A 15448-nucleotide genomic window follows, 5' to 3' on the forward strand; every position below is an offset into this window, starting at 1 on the left:
CAGGAAGTCTGTGCATGGGAGTCAGGTGGACTCCCATTCCTCTGCAGGAGTCAGAGGCTGCATGGGTGCAGCCAGAGCATCCATGTCTGCAGGAGGTAGATGTACTTTGTGATAGAGCAGCAAGGCGCTGATCACAAGTAAGCTAAGAGAGAGCTTAACTCTACGAAACTCTTTTTGTTCTAAGGAGCAGATGTAAGGCCTAGGCTACAGGCCTGAAGCAGCCCTGTGGCAATAACGTAAGCCAGGAGGCTGAAGCATTTGGAGTCTGTAAGATACAGTAATGGTGGAACCCCGTGTGTGGGATACTAATGTCTTTGTGAACCTTTTTTTTGTTCTTTTAAATAAATGTGGGCTACCACGCCCTTAAAATACAGTTTTGGGCTGGTATACTCACTGCAAATGCACCTACCGCTTGAGTCTGATATATATAGATAGAGAGAGAGAGATATCTATATAGAGCTATCTCTTTCCCCCTTTATATATATATATATATATATATAGATATATAGATATATCTATATCTATAGATATATCTATATATCTATATATATATATATATATATACACACACACACACACACACAGTGGGACAGTGGGAAAAGTATTCAGACCCCTTAAATTTTTCACTCTTAGTTATATTGCAACCATTTGCTCAAATCATTTAAGTTAATTTTTCTTCCTCATTAATGTACACACCGCACCCCCTATTGACAAAAAAACACAGAATTGTTGACATTTTTGCAGATTTGTTAAAAAAGAAAAACTGAAATATCCCATGGTCCTAAGCAGGGCTTTTTTCTCAAACAATAGGTGCTGGAACTCAACCACGAACCCCCAAAACCCCTCCACCCACACACACCCTCCAAATCACATCAGATAGTGGGTGTGGTCAGTCAAAGTTCACGAACAGTAGGAGCGTCTTAAAGGGGCATTAAATACCAGGATTGCATTACATACAGAGTGCAGAGTTCAGGGGGGTTACACACAGAGTGCAGATCTGTCACTTGTAAACACAGAAACCGGACTTCTGGGTTTACAAGTGATTGTGGTGAGCAGGCCCCCCCCAAGGGTCTGAGCCAGAGGTGGTGGAACTGAGTTCCACCAAGTTCCTCCTGAAAAAAAACCCTGGTCCTAAGTATTCAGATCCTTTGCTGTGACACTCATATATTTAACTCAGGTGCTGTCCATTTCTTCTGATCATCCTTGAGATGGTTCTACACCTTCATTTGAGTCCAGCTGTGTTTGATTATACTGATTGGACTTGATTAGGAAAGCCACACACCTGTCTATACAAGACCTTACAGCTCACAGTGCATGTCAGAGCAAATGAGAATCATGAGGTCAAAGTAACTGCCTGAAGAGCTCAGAGACAGAACTGTGGCAAGGCACAGATCTGGCCAAGGTTACAGAAAAATTTCTGCTGCACTTAAGGTTCCTAAGAGCACAGTGGCCTCCATAATCCTTAAATGGAAGACGTTTGGGATGACCAGAACCCTTCCTAGAGCTGGCCGTCCGGCCAAACTGAGCTATCGGGGGAGAAGAGAATTGGTGAGAGAGGTAAAGAAGAACCCAAAGATCACTGTGGCTGAGCTCCAGAGATGCAGTCGGGAGATGGGAGAAAGTTGTAGAAAGTCAACCATCACTGCAGCCCACCACCAGTCGGGGCTTTATGGCAGAGTGGCCCGACAGAAGCCTCTCCTCATGTGCAAGATACATGAAAGCTAGCATGGAGTTTGCTAAAAAACACCTGAAGGACTCCAAGATGGTGAGAAATAAGATTCTGTGGTCTGATAAGACCAAGATAGAACTTTTTAGCCTTAATTCTAAGCAGTATGTGTGGAGAAAACCAGGCACTGCTCATCACCTGTCCAATACAGTCCCAACAGTGAAGCATGGTGGTGGCAGCATCATGCTGTGGGGTGTTTTTCAGCTGCAGGGACAGGACAACTGGTTGCAATTGAGGGAAATATGAATGCAGCCAAGTACAGGGATATCCTGGATGAAAACCTTCTCCAGAGTGCTCAGGACCTCAGACTGGGCTGAAGGTTTACCTTCCAACAAGACAATGACCCTAAGCACTAAAATAACAAAGGAGTGGGTTCACAACAACTCTGTGACTGTTCTTGAATGGCCCAGCCAGAGCCCTGACTTAAACCCAATTGAGCATCTCTGGAGAGACCTAAAAAAATGGCTGTCCACCAACGTTTACCATCCAACCTGACAGAACTGGAGAGGATCTGCAAGGAGGAATGACAGAGGATCCCCAAATCCAGGTGTGAAAAACTTGTTGCATCTTTCCCAAAAAGACTCATGGCTGTATTAGATGAAAAGGGTGCTTCTACTAAATACTGAGCAAAGGGTCTGAATACTTAGGACCAAGTGATATTTCAGTTTTTCTTTTTTAATAAATCTGCAAAAATGTCAACAATTCTGTATTTGTATCTATATTGGGGTGCTGTGTGTACATTAATGGGGAAAAAAATGAACGTAAATGATTTTAGCAAATGGCTGCAATATAACAAAGAGTGAAAAATTTAAGGGGGTCTGAATACTTTCTGTCCCCAATACCTATATATATATATATATATATATATATATATATATATATATATATATATATATACTGTATATATATAATATATGATAGAGAGTTTTTTTTTTTTTTTTTAAAACAGAGTGAGAAAGAGATATGAGTGTGTTTAGTAATATTTTTGCAGTTAGTATATTCATTTTTTATTATTTTAGAATTTACAAAATTTCTAATTTATTAAAAAAATAAATTGCCACAAAAAAAAAAAAACATTTATAATGTACATAGATGAATACTAAATGTATTACTTTTTAAGATGTAGCTGTATCACTATTTCAGCAGGCTCCTCTCTGTAGTTCTGCTTGCTTGAAACTCGCGCCGTCTGTCTCTCCTCCACCCTGTGACGTACAAGTCACAAGTTAACCATGATCCTCTTGTGGAAGAATTCAGAGGAAGCATTGCTGGATGTCGGGCTGATGTCTACAAGAGGAAATGACGCAGCCCCGACAAAGAATTTTTCTGGCAGGGTCTCGGCTTGCCGGAATTATCAAGGATACGGCGCATGTGCATTAGACGTCATTACTCAGCAATATATCGAGAAGTCGGAAAGGAAGCAGGCAGAGTAAAAATGAATAATGGCAATACATTGTTATTTTTACAAAACAAAATTAGATGCAAAGTCAGAATTTTGGGTATACAACTGCTTTAGGACGTATTAAGTTGTTTGTGTTTATTTTCTACCTATATTCATCACGGTATTTGCAAATATACAGGCACTAGTTCTATATTTATGTATTTATACATTACACATGTTATAAGTTATCAATGCATGTCCTAGTTTGAGTCGCATGCCTTATGAATTTGTGGATTTGCACAGGATTTCACTATTATTTTTAATTTGATAATCATTATTATTACATACACAAGACGTTTGCACAATTATTGTGACAGCGCAGCACTATTCACTTTATATCAGTATCACAAAAAATGGCCTGGTCATTAAGAGGGTAAATGATCTAAGTGCTGCAATTATTGTTTAACCGCTTGACATCCGCGCTATAGCCAAATGACGGCCAGAGCGTGGACCTGAATTCCCGGGAGGCCGTCATATGACAGCCTCCCCTGTGCACGCGCCCGTCCCGTAGATGTCCAATGACGAAACGCGTAGGGCATGGCCTGACCGACGTCGTGCGTCATCTCCCAACGAATACAGGATTGTTTGACGGTTTAAACTCAGATCTTTTAGGCTTTAACTGAACTTGTATAATGTAAGTGCCATTCTGTTACTTTTGGAATAAAGGTTTTAAACGTTTTTACGCTATGGGCATCCCTTCTCTTTTATGTTAACATAACACGATCCGGGATTGCCAGGAACTGCTGCACAGTGGCATAAACTGTGACCTCGCAATACCCCTGCAGGGGTGAAAGTATCCGGTGAGTGTTTGCACAGTAATGCCCCGTACACACGGTCGGATTTTCCGATGGAAAATGTCCGATCGGAGCGTGTTGTCAGATATTCCGACCGTGTGTGGGCTCCATCGGACATTTTCCATCGGATTTTCTGACACACAAAGTTGGAGAGCAGGAGATAAAATTTTCCGACAACAAAATCCGTTGTCGGAAATTCCGATCGTGTGTACACAAATCCGACGGACAAAGTGCCACGCATGCTCAGAATAAATAAAGAGATGAAAGCTATTGGCCACTGCCCCGTTTATAGTCCCGACGTACATGTTTTACGTCACCCGCGTTTAAAACGATCGGATTTTCCGACAACTTTGTGTGACCGTGTGTATGCAAGACAAGTTTGAGCCAACATCCATCGGAAAAAATCCATGGATTTTGTTGTCGGAATGTCCGAACAAAGTCCGACCGTGTGTACAGGGCATAAGAGCATGAATATCAAGCACTGTCACTAATGAACACTGGAATAAGAAGATTGTATTGAGTAATACTGTTTACCAAGAGGAACAAGCTTTCAAGCATAACACTCACCTGTGCACTATAATTAATACTATCAAAGCAACATTGTTTTTTCTGATTAACATTTGTTATTTTGAGCACAAGTCACTTTACCATTGATTGCATTTTCCCCCCTCCCCCTTTCCCTTTCATTCCCCCCCCCCCTTTTTCCCTTCCACTCACCTTAGCACTTTATCCCCTTCCTGCCGACCGTACGCAGATATGCGTACTCGGCTTTCCGGGGTTATACCGGGATGATGCCCGCAGCTGCAGGCATCATCCCGGTACCATTGTTTACAGCGGGCGATCGGCTACCCGAGTATAACAAACGATGCGGCTAAAAGCCGCTCGGCTGTTATTCCGGAGGAGCGGGAGGGGACATCCCTCCCGTGCGATCGGGAGGCCCAGTGTCCAATCGGCTGCCTCCGGCGGCTGTGGGCGGGCTGGAACGAAGCTGTGGGCGGCTTCGTTCCAGCCTTCTCAATGTAAACGCGGAAGCAACGTCATAACGTCACTTCCCGCTTACTCGGCTGCCAATGGCGCCGGTTTTAAAAAAAATACAGTATTCAGAATCGCCGTTTTCGATTTTTGTGCAAAGGAGGGCCGATCCCTCCATAAAGAGTACCTGTCACCACCTATTACTGTCACAAGGGATGTTTACATTCCTTGTGACAGCAATAAAAGTAAAAAAAAAAAAAAAAAAATTTTTTAAACACAATTTATAAAGTAAAATAAATAAATAAAATAAATAAAAAAAAAAAAATTTTTTTTAAAGTGCCCCCGTCCCCGCGAGCTCGCGCAGCGAAGAAAACTTATACGGAAGTCGCGCCCGCATATGTAAACGATGTTCAAATCACACACGTGAGGTATCGCCGCGATCGTCAGAGCAAGAGCAATAATTCTAGTCCTAGACCTCCTCTGTAACTCAAACCTGGTAACCGTAAAAAAAATTTAAAGCGTCGCCTATGGAAATTCATAGGTACCATAGTTTGTCGCCATTCCACGAGTGCGTGCAATTATAAAGGGTGACATGTTTGGTATCTATTTACTCGGCGTAACATCATCTTTCACACTATACAAAAAAATTGGGGTAACTTTACTGTTTGGATTTTTTAAAATTCATGAAAGTGTCCCTTTTCCAAAAATTTGCGTTTAAAACACCGCTGCACAAATACCATGTGATATAAACTATTGCAACAATCTCTATTTTATTCTATAGATTCTCTGCTAAAAAAAATATATATAATGTTTGGGAACTCTAAGTAATTTTCTAGCAAACAATACGGATTTTAACTTGTAAACACCAAATTTCAAAAATAGGCTTAGTCATGAAAGGGTTATATCAATGCACGGTATGAATACATGGGCATATTTTGATATAACAGCATCACATGGTAGACAGTGAGTTGCATAGGATCAGCCACTGTCTGAAGCAAATTACATATACATCATTTTCTATTTTTATGTAAAATCACTTTAGGTTGTTACCTCTTTTTTGGGATAAGGTTTTTCAAGAATTTTTATCAACCAGCATTTTTACACTTTCACTCACCTATCAGAGGTGACCTTAACCGGTTCCCGACCGCCTCACGCCGATGTACGTCGGCAGAATGGCACGGCTGGGCAAATGGACTTACAGGGACGTCCATTTGAATTCCCTGCCGCGCCATTGTGTACGAGCCGCGAGCTCCGTGAGTCGGGTCGCGGGTCCCACGGACTCGATCGCCGTGGGGATACCTGCGATCGCCTCATGGAAAGGACGAACGGGGAGATGCTGATGTAAACAGCATCTCCCCGTTCTGCCTAGTGACAAGTGTCACTGATCACAGCTCCCTGTCATCGGGAGCAGTGATCAGAGTAATGACACTGCTAGCCCATCCCCCTACAGTTAGTAATCACTCCCCTAGGACACATTTAACCCCTCTCTGCCCCCAAGTGGTTAACCCCTTCACTGCCAGTGTCATTTACACAGTAATCAGTGCAATTTTTAATCGCACTGATCGCTGTATAAATGACAATGGTCCCAAAAATGTGTCAAAAATGTCCGACATAACGTCGCAGTCACAATAAAAATCGCTGATCGCCGCCATTACTAGTAAAAAAAAAAATTATTAATAAAAATGCCATTAAACTATGCCCTATTTAGTAAACGCTATAACTTTTGCGCAAACCAATCAATAAACGCTTATTGCGATTTTTTTTACCAAAAATATGTAGAAGAATACGATCGGCCTAAACTGAGGAAAAAAAATGTTTTTTTATATATTTTTGGGGGATATTTACTATAGCAAAATGTAAAAAATAATGCGTCTTTTTCAAAATTGTCGCTCTTATTTTGTTTATAGTGCAAAAAATAAAAATCGCAGAGGCGATCAAATACCACCAAAAGAAAGCTCTATTTGTGGGAAAAAAAGGACGTCAATTTTGTTTGGGAGCCACGTCGCACAATTGCCCGTTAAAGCGATGCAGTGCCGAATCGCAAAAAACGCTCTGGTCAGGAAGGGGGTAAAATCTTCCGGGGCTGAAGCGGTTAACATGTTATCACAGTGTCATAACACTTTGCCATAAAACCAGAACAGCTAATTTCTTCTCAGTTCAGCTTTTTCCACTTCGGTGGTGATTGCATTTGTGGAGGCAGCAGTTCTGAACCACTTTTTTACCTACCCCCACTGCGCGTATTCATCATTATTTTCCTATTCACAATGTACTCTGAAGCACAGGCGCCGTGTAGAGCTCATGAACAGCTGTTCATGTTCGGAGACTTTCGGCGTCTCCTTTGTCCTCTGTACTGTGCCTGCGCAGTACAGGGCAGCCGGACACTATCCGATGGGGGACCTTTCTCGGTGGATCCTTACAGTGGGATCCACAGCAGAGCGGGCGGAATGGGCTGGCGGCAATTTTGCTGCCCCCCTGAAAGTGCCGCCTGGAACCATGGCTCCATCAGGTCCCATGGTAGGGCCGGCCCTGGTGCCGCCTCATCAGCGTACATCAATGAAGGAGAAAAATTACCTTTTTTAAAAATGTTATAAGAGCCCTTGCACACTGGGGCGGCGTCGGCGGTAAAACGCCGCTATTATTAGCGGCGTTTTACCGTCGGTATGCGGCCGCTAGCGGGGCGGTTTTACCCCCCGCTAGCGGCCGAGAAAGGGTTAAATACCACAGCAAAGCGCCTCTGCAGAGGCGCTTTGCCGGCGGTATAGCCGCGCCGTCCCATTGATTTCAATGGGCATGAGAGGTAAGGGAGCGGTATACACACCGCTCCTTCACCGCTCCGAAGATGCTGCTGGCAGGACTTTTTTTACCTTCCTGCCAGCGCATCGCTCCAGTGTGCAAGCCCTCGGGGCTTGCACACTGGATACACAGCAGCAGCACTTTCGGGGCGGTTTGCAGGCGCTATTATTAGCGCAATAGCGCCTGCAAACCGCCCCAGTGTGCAAGGGCTCTAACAAAATATAAAATTTTTTTTTTTTAAATTCGGTCTTTTTAAATTTTTTTAACAAAAAATAAAAACCGCAAAGGTGATCAAATACCAAAAGAAAGCTCTATTTGTGGGGAAAAAAATGATAAAAATTTAATTTGGGTACAGTGTTGTATGACCGCGCAATTGTCATTCAAAGTGCGTCAGCGCTGAAACCTGAAAATTGGTCGGGATAGGAGGGGGGTTTAAGTGCCCAGTAAGCAAGTGGTTAAACCCTGTATTCTGACCCATGGAAGAGACACGCATACCAAAATATCCTGTATGATTGTGTAACTCTGCACCCTGTATCGCTGAAGCTGCATTCCCGTTTAACCCCGTCTCCTCATGGCACCCTGTATGACTAATGTTACATCACCGTGTGACTGACATTACGTACAACTGTATGGCACCCTGAATTGCGGCCAATACCCTCTGACCCTGCATCCCGATATCACCCTGTATTGTTGCCAATGACACTATAGCTCAATTTTATCTATTTTGTTGGTATATCGAGAAGCTAAAAATTGAATTCTTCCGGGCTCTCAGTGAACGCGCTTTATGCTCCATCCCCGTTCTACGCCGTTCGATGACATCACTTCCAGAGCCTCCCAGCCGCTTCCTCTCCCAGTCTTTTCTAGTTGCTGGTATCTAGTTGTTACTTTAGACGTGACAGAATTTCGTCCAGACGAGGTAAGTTCCTGCCGAATGTACTATGAGTGGGGCATTGGGAATCCGTTCAGTGACGAATGGTGTAAAGATATTTTGAAAAACAACAGCCTGTCAGCACAGACTACGTAATACGAAAGTAGGACAACAATTTAAACCATATCATTTGAATTATAGTTATGGGCAAATGTATAAAGCAATGGTGTGTGACTTGTACTGCGGCCATACTGCTACTTAAAACAATTGCATAGTTATTAATGTCCCTATGGACTGCTGTCAGATATACTCATGCAGTGAGCTCCCTCCATACTGCTTGGGATCAATGCTAATGTAGCCAGTAGAGGAAGGAATACATTGAAATATTTCAAGCTTCCTTCTGTTGGTGTGACTGTTTCCCTGAAGCTGGGCTGGAGCAAGGATTTTTGATTACACAAGCTAATGTGTATTTTGCTGCAAACCCCCCCCCCCCCCCAAACTGGGTCTATTCACTCTCCACATCCCCTCACTGTCTACAGCCGCACTGATACCTCCTTCACATTGCGCCGTAATGTGATGGGACGCAGCGTGCAGGACGTCCCACAGCATTGAAAGTATGGGCTGTACTGACCTGCCACTAAACGACATTGTGTAATGGGGGCAGGGTTTATGCATTCCCCGCTTTGTGAGGCAAACTAAAACCCCTTTCACACTGAGGCAGTTTTCAGGCGTTTTAGCGCTAGAAATAGCGACTGTAAAGCGCCGGAAAACTGCCTCCCATGCCACCCGAATGTGAAAGCCCGAGTGCTTTCACACTGGGGCGGTGTGCTTGCAGGATGTTGGAAAAAGTCCTGCAAGCAGCATCTTTGGGGCGATACAGCGCTCCCAAAACGCCCTGCTCATTGAAATGAATGAAAAGCGCTTCGGAAGTGCCGCAATACAGGCGCTTTTAACCCCTTTGGCCACTAGCAGGAGTTAAAAGCATCTCGGTAGCGGCCGAAAAGCACAGCTTAAACAGCTCTAAAGTGCCACTAAAACGAGCAGCGCTTAACGCTGAACTCTCGGCGGCCCCAGTGTGAAAGTAGCCTTGAACTTCCATGCTGAGCCCGGTAGAAGAGAGGATGAAGCATTAGAAAAAGGAAGCAGTGCTGGGACAAAGTAACCTGGAGCCCAGGGAGAAGATGCCAAGCTGCACCCCCCACGCCATTCTGGAGGGGTAAAATGTGGGTAGAATGGAGGTGGAATAAGGAGGAGAGGTTTGTGTTCAGAGGTGCTGTCATCTCTAAGGTAAAGTAGTTGGCAGAGAGGCACTGTGACCAAAGAGAGATGTGGGTGGGAGATGCTGTAACTGGTGAAGAGAAAGTGAGATGGTGCTAGCACTTAAAGCGTTTGTAAACCCTTTACAGCCACTTTAAGCCCGGGTTCACACCTATGCGAATTAGATGCGGCTTACACCGCATCTAATTCGCAGGACATTTTAAAATACATTCATATGAATGCATCTGGTTCACATATGTGCGTTGCATTCGCACTGCGCATTGCACAAAAAACGTGTGTGTTTTTTGGGCATTGCGGTGCGAACTACAAGCCTATTATCTCCTATGGGAACGCATCTGATTGCGTTCTGAACAAGGAATTTCTACTTCTCCTCACTACATCTCCCCCTCTCCCTGCTCTCTGATACTGAGCAAAAACGCAATGAATTCTTTGAACAGGAGATTTTTATCTCCCCAGTGAAACCTGAGCTTCAATTCGCACCGCACAAGTGTGAAACAGGGCTTAACTACAGACAAGCCTATAATTAGGCTTACCTGTAGCTGCACTGGATATCGGATATCCCTGTATTTACATGTGCCAACGTCATTGGCACATGAGCACTTAAGCTAACTGAAGCAACGTGCCGGCAAGTACGTGCCGTTGCTTTAGTTGTACTGTGCTGTTCCCGGCGTCTCCCGCGCATGCCATCACAGCGCCGGAGCCGCGATACCCGGAAGTAACCCCCTGGGGAGATGTCGGCCAGAGCGGTGAACGAGGACCGCTGCGGGGGCTTCGATCTCAGGTATGCTATGCATACTAACTCATTATGCCTTTGTCTCAATGTTTCAATAGGGTTTACAACCACTTTAACCACATGCTAACCAGGTCATAGCCGAAAGATGGCTGCAGCGTGGTCGGCTTATTCTGGGGGGGCGTCCATGGACGTCCTCCAAGAATCTTGCTCCCGTGCGCACCTGGACCTGGCACATCACGGTAAATGAGCGCTGACGGCGGCCGTTTACCACGTGACTGCTCCATCATCCGTCAAATGACAGACCGGTCACTTATAAACAAACCGGCGTCATGTCCGGTTCCTCTCTCCCCTCCCCCGTACCTATTGGTACAGTGCGACGGGAGAGATCAAGTGCTGCAGCGCTGTGGGCTGGATGTGTAGTACCCACAGCGCTGCTCTGTGCCCATTCCAGCCATCCAAACTCATCCATGCTCAGAAGTACTCATCCATGCTCAGAAATACTCATCCATCCATGCTCAGCAATACTCATCCATCCATCCCTACTCAGCCATCCATACTCAGCAATACTCATCCATCCATACTCAGCAATACTCATCCATGCTCAGCAATACTCATCCATCCATGCTCAGCAATACTCACCCATGCATCCATACTCATCCATCTATACTCAGCATCCCATCCATACTCATCCATGCTCAGAAATACTCATCCATCCATCCCATCCATACTCATCCATCCTCAGAAATACTCATCCATCCATGCTCAGCAATACTCATCCATCCATCCCTACTCAGCCACCCATACTCAGCAATATTCATCCATCCATGCTCAGCAATACTCATCCATCCATTCATACTTAGCCATCCATGCTCAGCAATACTCACCCATGCATCCATACTCATCCATCCATACTCAGCAATACTCATCCATCCATACTCAGCAATACTCATACATGCTCATCAATACTCATCCATCCATACTCAGCCATCCCATCCATACTCAGCCATACCCAGCCATCCCATCCATACTCAGCCATACCCAGCCATCCCATTCATTCTCAGCCATACCCAGCCATCCCATCCATTCTCAGCCATAGCCAGCCATCCCATCCATACTCAGCCATCCACATTCATGGCTCAACCATGCTTAGCCATCCCCATCCATGGCTTATCCATGCCACATCAGTTCACATCCATGCCACTACAGTGCCTCAAAGTGTAATAGGTAGTCAAATTAGATTTGACAGTTATGCCCCTCGAACACCTGACGTTGCTTCCTGCATGTTGGGCCTCTCTATGTGGCCAGGCTGTGTAAAAGTCTCACACATGGTATTGCCGTACTCAGGAGGAGAAGGATACTCTATTTTGAGGTGTAATTTTTGGTAATATTGTATAAACGGACAACTTTGTGTAAAAAAAGAAAAAAAAAGCGTTTTCATTTTCTTTACACATTTTTTAAAAACTTGTAGAAAAAAAGTGACATGATCAGAAGACTTGATATGCTTCATAGTTTATACATTGGGTTCTTTTCTTTCCAACATGAGGTCATTTTTTGGGCATTTCCATTGTCCTGGTGCTTCAGGACCTTCAAAAGGTGTAAGAGGTAGTCAAGAAATTAGATGTGTAATTTATGCTCCTAGAACGCCTGAAGGTGCTCCCTGCATGTTGGGCCTCTGTATGTGGCCGACACTGTGTAAAAGTCTCACACATCTGGTATCGCCATACTCAGGAGGAGTAGTAGAAAAGAATTGTGGGAAAAAATTACAACTTCAAAATACTCACTATGCCTCTTTCCAAATACTTGGAATGTCTACTTTCCAAAAAGGGGTCATTTGGGGGGTATTTGTACTGTCCTGACTTGTTAGGGTCTCAGGAAATGAGCTAGGCCGTCAGTACTTCAGGTGTGATCAATTCTCAGTGATTGGCATCATTGCTTGTGGACTCTATAACTTTCACACAGACCAAATAATATATACTGATTTGGATTATTTTTACCAAAGATATCTAGCAGTATAAAATTTGGCCCAAATTTATGAAGAAAAATTCTTAATTTGCAAAATTTTATAACAGAAACAAAGAAAAATGTATTTTTAAGTTATTTTCGGTCTTTTTTAATTTATAAGATATTTTATCAGTGGTGATTAAATGCCACCAAAAGAAAGCTCTATTTGTGTAAAAAAAAAAAGGACAAACATTTCATATGGGTACAGTGTTGCATGACTGAGTAATTGTCATTCAAAGTGTGAGAGCGCAGATAGCTGAAAATTGGTCTGTTTAGGAAGGGGGTTTAAGTGCCCAGTTGTCAAGTGGTTAAGGTCCATTCACACCAGTGAGGACACGTTATGGTCCATTTGATGCATGTCTGCTGGTGTCTGTTGTAGAGGGGCAGTGCAATATGTTTACTTTTTTCCTGTTTTTGATTTGTTCAACATTATTGAAAGACAATTCATTAACCACTTGACCACTGGGCACTTAAACCCCCTTCCTAACCAGAACAATTTTCAGCTTTCGGTGCTCTTACACTTTCAATGACAATTACTCAGTCATGCAACACTGTACCCATATGAAATTTTTGTCCTTTTTTCACACAAATAGAGCTTTCTTTTGGTGGTATTTAGTCACCGCTGGGTTTTTTATTTTTTGCGCTATAAATCAAAAAACACTGAAAATTCGATAAAAAAAATTAAATTCTTTGTTTCTGTTATTTATTTCAGAGTATTGGCAGAGTTTTGCGCAGTGTTGCAGCGTATTGCACAGTGTTGCAGCATATTGGCAGAGCATTGCACAGTGTTGCAGAGTATTGCAGATTATTGGCACTGAGCAGCGCTGTGGGCACTAAACATCCAGCCCACAGCGCTGCTGCAATCTCTCCCCCTCTCCCCTCGCACTGTACTGATCGGTACAGAGAGGGGAGGGAGGAACCGCCGTCATGACGTGATGCCGGTTTGTTTACCAGTGATCTCTCTTCCATTTGACAGAACGATCACGTGGTAAACGGCCGCTATCAGCGGCTATTTAACGTGATCCGGTGGTCACGGATGTTCCCGGGGGCGCGTGGGAGCAACATTCTGAAAGGACGTCCCATGGACGTCCACCCAGAATAAGCCGACCACGCTGTAGCCGTCTTTCGGCTATTGCCCGGTCGGCAAGTGTTTAAAGTAATTGTAAAGGGTTTTTATTTTTTTTATTTTTAAATAACAAACATGTCATACTTACCTCCTCTGTGCAAGGGTTTTGCACAGAGTGGCCCTAATCCTCCTCTTCTGGGGTCCCTCAGTGGCACTCCTGGCTCCTCCTCTTCTCGAGTGCCCCCCCAGAGAGCCGCTTTCCATGGGCACTCGTGCGGGCGTGCTCCCAAGTCCTGTTGCTGCATCCATTGATACAGACAGCAAGACTTGGCCCCACCCCCCGGCTCCCGTGTCACTGGATTGGGTTGACAGCAGCGAGAGCCAATGGCTCCTGCTGCTATCAATCTATCCAATGAGGACCTGAGACAGCGGCTGAAGCTGCTGTGCTCGTCCCCGTCGCTGAACGATCAGGTTCAGGTAAGTAAAAGGGGGGCTTTGGGGGGCTGCTGCAGCACAGAAGGTTTTTCACCTTAATGCATTACAAATTCATTACGGTGAAAAACCTAGAGAGTTTTACAACCCCTTTAAACTATATGTGCTATGGTGATGTGTTTTGGGCTGTGATAAAAATTTAGACATGCTGCATTTTTACAAGACACACACCAGCACTCATGTATAATGTGAATAGGGAACATAGAGAACAATTATTTTCTCTGTGTTTTTGTGTTGATCAATGCAGATAAACGCAGCACAATACATCCTGTTGTGAATGAGCCCTCAAAGTGAAAAGGATAAAATTCACCTAAATATCCTTAAAGCGGAGCGCCGCCGAAAATTTTTTTTTTAAAAGTCAGCAGCTACAAATACTGCAGCTGCTGACTTTTAAATCATGGACACTTACCTGTCCAGGGTGCCCGCGATGTCGGCACCCGAGGCCGAACCGTCTCTCCGTCCTCGGGTGCTGCCGCCTCCATCTTCGGTAAGGGAATCAGGAAGTGAAGCCGTGCGGCTTCACTTCCCGGTTCCCTACTGCGCATTCGCGAGTCACGCAGCGCAATACGGATAGTCCCTGCTGCCTCTGGGACCCGTGTGTTTCCCAGCAGGCAGCGGGGAGGGAGCAGGAAGTGGCGTAAATAACCGCAGATTCTGCGGCTATCTATGCCGGAAGTGGGTACAGATACCTGTAATATACAGGTATCTGTACCCCCCTCCCCCTGAAAGGTGCCAACTGTGTCACGGGGGGGGGGGGGGAGGAATCTGATGAGTGGAAGTTCCACTTTTGGGTGGAACTCCACTTTAAAGTGTTACTAAACCCAGTAATATGGAAATAGTTCATCCCCCCCCCCAGTGCCCACAGCTTATAAATCTTCTTTTTACTTAAAATGCTGCCACTATATACCTTTTTAGCTGATCTGTATACCATGGTCACATGATAAACTGCAGGGTGTGCCCGAGCGCTGAGTGTTCAGGTAGGAGGAGATTTCCATTATAGCCTGTGTCCTCATGCTGTTATGGATGGCAGATCATCCATCAATCAAGATGTGACATCCCACCCACTGTTCTTTTTTTAGTTACTGAGCATGGAGGAGGAGGGAGGGACTGAGCTGTCATTTAGGATCTGTATACACCCCCAAATGTGTGATGTCAATATCATGTGACCTGAAAAGCTGAGTTCAAACAGAAAAGATTCTCTCCAGCAATAGAGACCAAACTGAGCATGTGCAGCAGTACTACCCTCACTGTGTCTCATGTGGCCTTGCCAAGAGAGACCCTACAGAA

The 15448-nt window shown here is 44.5% G+C and overlaps 1 protein-coding gene across 6 annotated transcripts in view; it reads left to right on the plus strand.

The window, feature by feature from the left end:
* The first annotated feature begins 8492 nt into the window (after positions 1 to 8492).
* TBCE (tubulin folding cofactor E) overlaps positions 8493 to 15448 on the plus strand; it is a 689063-nt gene continuing 682107 nt past the window's right edge. For all 6 annotated transcript variants that reach the window (XR_012243941.1, XM_073627582.1, XM_073627581.1 and 3 more), the window contains exon 1: positions 8493 to 8639. Coding sequence is in view for 5 of the 6 variants with exons in the window: in XM_073627582.1 (XP_073483683.1) it covers positions 8508 to 8639 (132 nt within the window). In the remaining variant the exon portion in view is untranslated. The remainder of the gene's footprint in view (positions 8640 to 15448) is intronic.

The sequence above is a fragment of the Aquarana catesbeiana genome, linkage group LG04 (genome assembly GCF_042186555.1).
Source record: "Aquarana catesbeiana isolate 2022-GZ linkage group LG04, ASM4218655v1, whole genome shotgun sequence".
NCBI lineage: Eukaryota > Metazoa > Chordata > Amphibia > Anura > Ranidae > Aquarana > Aquarana catesbeiana.